The sequence below is a fragment of the Grammomys surdaster genome, unplaced genomic scaffold, assembly GCF_004785775.1.
Source record: "Grammomys surdaster isolate TR1022 unplaced genomic scaffold, NIH_TR_1.0 127, whole genome shotgun sequence".
Classification (NCBI taxonomy): domain Eukaryota; kingdom Metazoa; phylum Chordata; class Mammalia; order Rodentia; family Muridae; genus Grammomys; species Grammomys surdaster.
The window spans coordinates 6795374-6801373 of NW_021604585.1; the positions used below are offsets into that span (position 1 = coordinate 6795374).

At 36.0% G+C, this 6000-nt stretch overlaps 1 protein-coding gene across 3 annotated transcripts in view; it reads left to right on the forward strand.

Annotated features, from left to right (window-relative positions):
* The window catches only part of Fut8 (fucosyltransferase 8), a 224550-nt gene that overhangs the window by 148159 nt on the left and 70391 nt on the right, over positions 1 to 6000 (forward strand). For all 3 annotated transcript variants that reach the window (XM_028789706.1, XM_028789697.1, XM_028789715.1), the window contains one exon: positions 2889 to 3003. In XM_028789706.1, coding sequence (XP_028645539.1) covers positions 2889 to 3003 — 115 coding nt within the window. The remainder of the gene's footprint in view (positions 1 to 2888; positions 3004 to 6000) is intronic.

A 6000-nucleotide genomic window follows, 5' to 3' on the forward strand; every position in this document is an offset into this window, starting at 1 on the left:
GCGTGTGTTGTGACTGAGGTTTATAAAACTCAGGAAATACTGTAAATTTCCAACTGAGCTTTAAAGCACAATAATAGTTAAAGACTTCTGTGCTTCTCAGTTGAAATCATAATTCCACATGGTCAGTATGTTAGGCAGGTTTCCATTACCACAGCCACAGTGAAATATCTGGAAACAGCCAGTTTTATAAAGATAAGAGACTTGTTTACAGGCCTGGTACTGTCTGGCTCAGTTCCAGCAGGAAGTCCTCACAGCATTATGGTGGAGACATGTATGGAAGAGCTTACATGGCCAAACAGGTAGTCTGAAAGAGAGGGAGAGAGAGCGGGGAGGGGACAGTCAGAGAGAAGGAGGGAGGGAGGGAGGAAGAGAGAGACAGACTATGAATATGAATGTTGTCACATAGCTTCTTTTGAGGGTGTTCCTCACCCAAGAACCTTAGGACCTCCTTTAAGATAACCCCTTCCCATTCTACCACTTCCCAATGCCCTCCCAATGAAGATTTAAGATGTTAATCACAGTGGGCCCTTGGGGACACTCAGAGAACACCTTCAAGCCATGGAAAGTAGTAACTTTAACTCAGTAACAACAACAACAATAGAAAAAGTATTTGTGGGCTATAAAATATTTCAGAGGGAGCTCAGTTTGATAATATGAAAAAAATTGTATTTGAATCTGTTCTCAGTGCATAACCTAGCGGATTGATTTGTTAAAGAGCCAGTTAAAATTTTCTTTTACATAAAAATTATTTTTAATCTTAAATAAGAATATCAAATATAAAAATTCATAAAACACTACATTTTAGACTCTTATGATGTTTAAAAAGGGTGAAATGGAATAGCTAAGCTTTAAAGTATCCTGTGAGTAGGTAATATTGATACCAATAAATGCCTAAAATCCTTTGAAAGTGACTCATTGTTTCAAAGCATGTTCAAAGCCATTCTACTAACCTAGGCTGAATAGTCTAAACTGTATTTAAAATCTTAATTGTCATTTTCAAATCAGTAATTGTTTTCTTTTTTCAAATGTGTTATCAAGTATTCACTGTATTCATCGTCCAAATGTTTTTCTGTAGTTGCCAGTATTTATTTACTAAATGATCTAACATTTAATTAAGAACCAGAAATAAGAGTTACCAAGACTCAGTCCTAGAAAATTAACTCACAGTTATTGAAGACCCATTTCAACACTTGTTAAATGAGTCCTTCTGATTGGTCAATCCTATTCTTCAGGGTCTTATAGGACTGAATCCTGGATGTTTTTTTCTGCCTAGCCTTCCTTACCACATATTGCTGTCATCCCCATACAGTAACTCCTTCTTCCTGTTAGTTGTATAATTATTATTCTGTGGTTTTCATACTCAAGGTAAATGCTGTAAAAACAAATTTTTGTGAGTTTCTAGAATCAGGACCCATGAATGGAAGGAGGGAATGGAGAAGAAGCAAGTGAGAAAGGGAGGTAGCCAAACTGTGCTGGAATGTTTGCTGTTTAAAAGTAGGTTAATCTAGGAAAGCTTTATGGAGATGACATTTGAACAAATGTTTGAAGGATATTTGGTTGATTCTGTGACTGAAATAAAATAAACAATGAAGCCATCAGGAAGGGATCAGATGAAATGATGGGCCATGGTGTATGGGGTCATTTATGTCAGAATAGTGACTTTGTCCTTGACTCTTGAGTGATTTGAAGGGTTAACTTGGTGTTAAGTGCAAAGCAGAAGTGTTATTTAATTAACCACTTTGGATAAACCGCAGATAGGCAAGGCTGGAAGCTGCTAGAATTGTCAGAAAGCTATCATAATAATTCCAGTGTGAGAAGATGGTAGCTTAGTCTATAGCATTTTCTGATAGCGATTAATAGTAAGTAACTGGTTATATATTTATTTGCTGACAGAGTATTTGGGGCTTGTTGGAGAAAGAGGGATGCTTTTTTTACTTTCTTTAATGCTAAGTGAAAACCATTGGTTTTATTTGATGCATTATAGATAAAACCATGTCTACCAGTTCTAAGCTATCTCTTTGTAGTTTACAGGGTATTTTAATTTATTGCAGGGAAATCTAACATGTTATGATTGAAATTATTGATGGCTCCAAAGTGAGAAAGGATCTTAATCATTACATTAGTTTTGATGAAAGAACAGCAAATTATGGCCCAAGGGCAAAATCTGGCTATTTTCCTACTTTGGTTTAATAAAGTTTTATTAGAGCAGAGTCATGCCTATTCAGTTACTTACTGCTTAAGGTAACTTTACTGCTACACGAGTAACAAAGAATGTTCCCTTTGGCAGCAGGCATACTGAAACTGGATGATAGAGACATTAGCATGGCCTTTGCACACGGATGACATGAAAATTTATGAAACACTACATACTTTCAAAACCAAAAGCAATGGAGGTTCACCTAACCTTAAATTTTAGTACCTGCTTCTTTAAAGAAAGAATTCCTTAATGTTTATTATTTAGGACATTATGTGAGATTTTTGTCAAGTTTTTCCTCTAATCTTTTCCCAGTTACTCAGAGTGGAGTGTTAAGAGGGCTTGTGAAGTAAGAGTGAGAACACAGTGGTGTTATTCAGATACCAGTGCCATGTCTTCTGACTTGTATTCTTTATACTTTGGTTTGTTTGTTTGTTTTTATTGGTGTGGCTGATTGGCTTGTGGGGAAAAGTTATGTGGGTTTTTTTTTGGCAAAAATGATTTGCTATAGGGATGAATTGTGAATAGTAGAGACTTAAATTTTAAGCTTCATAGTCTTAATGGAAAATAAAAGACAAAAATTATCATCTACCTGAGCATTAATCTTTCTGAACAGTTTGACTCCTTTATGGTTGTGTGTAATCCAGTGAAACAGTACAAATAAGTGGACCATCAATGTTGCTTACTTTCATAGGTCTATCATGACAGATCTCTACTACCTCAGTCAAACAGATGGAGCAGGAGATTGGCGTGAAAAAGAGGCCAAAGATCTGACAGAGCTGGTCCAGCGGAGAATAACATATCTCCAGGTAAGAAGGTTAGATTAAGAAATAAATCTTGAGTGGAAAAAAAATCATAATAAAATAAAAAGTGAAAATAACTTTTGCTTTTTAAAAGTTTTTCTAGTGCTTTTTTGAAAAATTGCTCACTTTACATATTTATTCAAAGAAACAGTGTTTTATACCTCATGAGTACAGGAGTAGTTCAAAGTGTCTCAAAAATGCTCTAAAAGAAGCTACTAGTTTGCATTTATACAAACTATACAGTTGTGAGCATGCTGTATTTTGTAGGAAATGCTTATTGGCATTTTGACAAAGGAGAGAGCAAGGAAAGTGTATGGAGGATGCATTATCTGAACCTAACTGTGAAGGTGGTCAAGTCTGGTTTCACAACAAGAAATGAAGGGGAAGGATATACTAGATGAAGAATATGTTGAAAACAGTGACCCCTAGCAGGAAAAAGTAATACAGGATCCCAGATGTGAGCTGAACTCTTTAGTTTGTCTGGAGTTTTAGATTGTATGAAAAATAGTTATGGAAATCTGCAAAGAAGTTCGAGAGCTTGATTATTGAGGGTAAACTTTATGGTGTATAAACATTAAATGATTATTGAAAGATATTTATTTTATGGATGTCATTTTGACAAGAAGTAAAGACTGATCAAGCCAGCTGTTAAGAGCCTTTTATGTCTTTTGTGTGTGTGTGTTCTTTTTAAATTCTTATTGATATGGATATATAATCTTAGATATTTGTAAGGAAAACCTTTTGAATTTTATTTTATTGTTAATATTCTCTAGATACTTTCTGGTTTTGGTTTCACAACATCCTGGTTTTCTTTGTTCTCACTTACTCCCACCCACCCCCCAGTGCTAGGGATTAAACCCAGGGCCCTAAGCCACAGTAAGCTAGTGAGAACCTAGTTTTAAGACAGTTTTTGTACATAAAAGGTACAACAAATGACAGAACCTAAAAGTAGTATTTTCATTGAACTCTATTAGTATTTGAAGAGACTAGAAGCAGCGAAAGCATATAGGACAGGGAGATTGTAGTACAGGCAGGAGGAATTGAGAAGTGGTGAGGGTTTGCACTGAAGTGGAGACAAACTTGGAGGGACTAGAGAAATAGAGTCAGTAGACCTTTCTAAGTAATTGAAGGAGCTGAAATGCTGAGAATAGAAGCATCTTCAACTGGCGTAAGTTGAGAGAAAATTGTTTTGAGGAAAAAACAGTGAATTAATAGAGACATTTAAATGCAACAAGAGATGTTTTAAGTTGAAATAAACATAAGATGTCCCCCACTCAATCCTTTTGTAATTCTGTGCTAGCATAGCTTCCATGTACAAGAACCCTTTAAGATGAGAAGTGAGGGCTGGAGAGATGGCTCAGCAGTTAAAAGCACTGGATGCTCTTCAAAAGGTCCTGGGATCAATTCCCAGAAATCACATGGCAGCTCACAACTGTCTGCAACTCCAGTTCCACAAAATCTGACACCCTCAAACACCAGTGCTCATAAAATATATTAATAATAAATAATTAAAATAAAAAATAAATTATTTAAAAAAAGATTAGAAGCAAAGGGACAGTCCATGATATGCTCCTGTCCATGTCAAGCATCTTTTCCTACAGGTAGATGGGGACAACCACGTGCTTAGGGGTCAGTAAAACCGACTTGGTGTTGGCATATTCTCTCAGTCGCATTCTCCCATGACCATTCATTAGAGGAGTCAGCAGAATGAGAACCATTTTACCTCCTATTGGGAGAGGTAATTATCTCCTATCAGCTAGATCTTCACTCAGGGAGCTGTGGACAGATGGTGGCACAGAACCGGCATCTTCTTTATTAGTAAAATAGAAATAACAGAGGTTTGTGAGCTTACATATTCATTATACTTTCAGCCACTGTATTTAAACTATGATCAGCTCATCATCAGCTCATACACTGTGACAAGTGCCTGCCACTTGCTTTATTTTTTTCTCTCTCTTTTTAAAAAATCTACTCTTTGGGTCACATTGTATGTATCAATATTTCATTACTTTTAACTCTGAGTCATACTATGTTTGTGGGTGCACTACTGTTTGTTTGTTTGTTTGTTTTTTGCCTTTTGAGAGACTTTAGTATTTCCATTTCGAGGTTATAAGTAAAGTCTTTTGCGCATCCATCCACAAATGTTTACATGGGCTTATGCTTTCATTCTTTTTCTTTAAATACCTAAGAGTAGGATGTATTTTTTTTTTTTCAGATTGAGGAAAGTTTTTCAGATTTTCACACATTCTTTTGCCTTGCATCCCAAACTCACAATTACAGAAGTGGACACAGTCACAGGACTTTTGCTTTCCATAATAAGTTGTTTTCTGTCATAATTCAGATGCTCATGAATTTAATTTTCAACAATTAATAGATAAAGAAAATATCAGATAGTCATAGTTTTAGCTTCATCATCTTTATTGAAAATCTAATTTATTATATCTCCTCTGATCCTCAATGGGAATGATATGATACAGGAAATACTTAGATATCTATCCAACACAATTCTCAGAATGCTAATCTTTGCTACTGATGTATGTAAGTATTCGAGAACAGTTATACCAGTACTTAAAACATTGTATGTAATGTTTTCTTCCTTTTTAAAATTGAAAAATAGATTTTTCATATAGTCTACTCTGATTATGGTTTCCTATCCCTCTGTTCCTCCCAGTTCCTCTCAACCTCCCCTCCCATATCTGTCTACCTCTTCTTTCTGTCTCTCATTAGAAAACAGGCATCTGCCGGGCAGTGGTGGCGCAAGCCTTTAATGCCAGCACTTGGGAGGCAGAGGCAGGCGGATTTCTGAGTTCGAGGCCAGCCTGGTCTACAGAGTGAGTTCCAGGACAGCCAGGGCTACACAGAGAAACCCTGTCTCGAAAAAAAAAACCAAAAAAAAAAAGAGAGAAAGAAAGAAAGAAAGAGAGAGAGAGAGAGAGAGAGAGAGAGAGAGAGAGAGAGAAAGAAAGAAAGAAAGAAAGAAAGAAAGAAAGAAAGAAAGAAAGA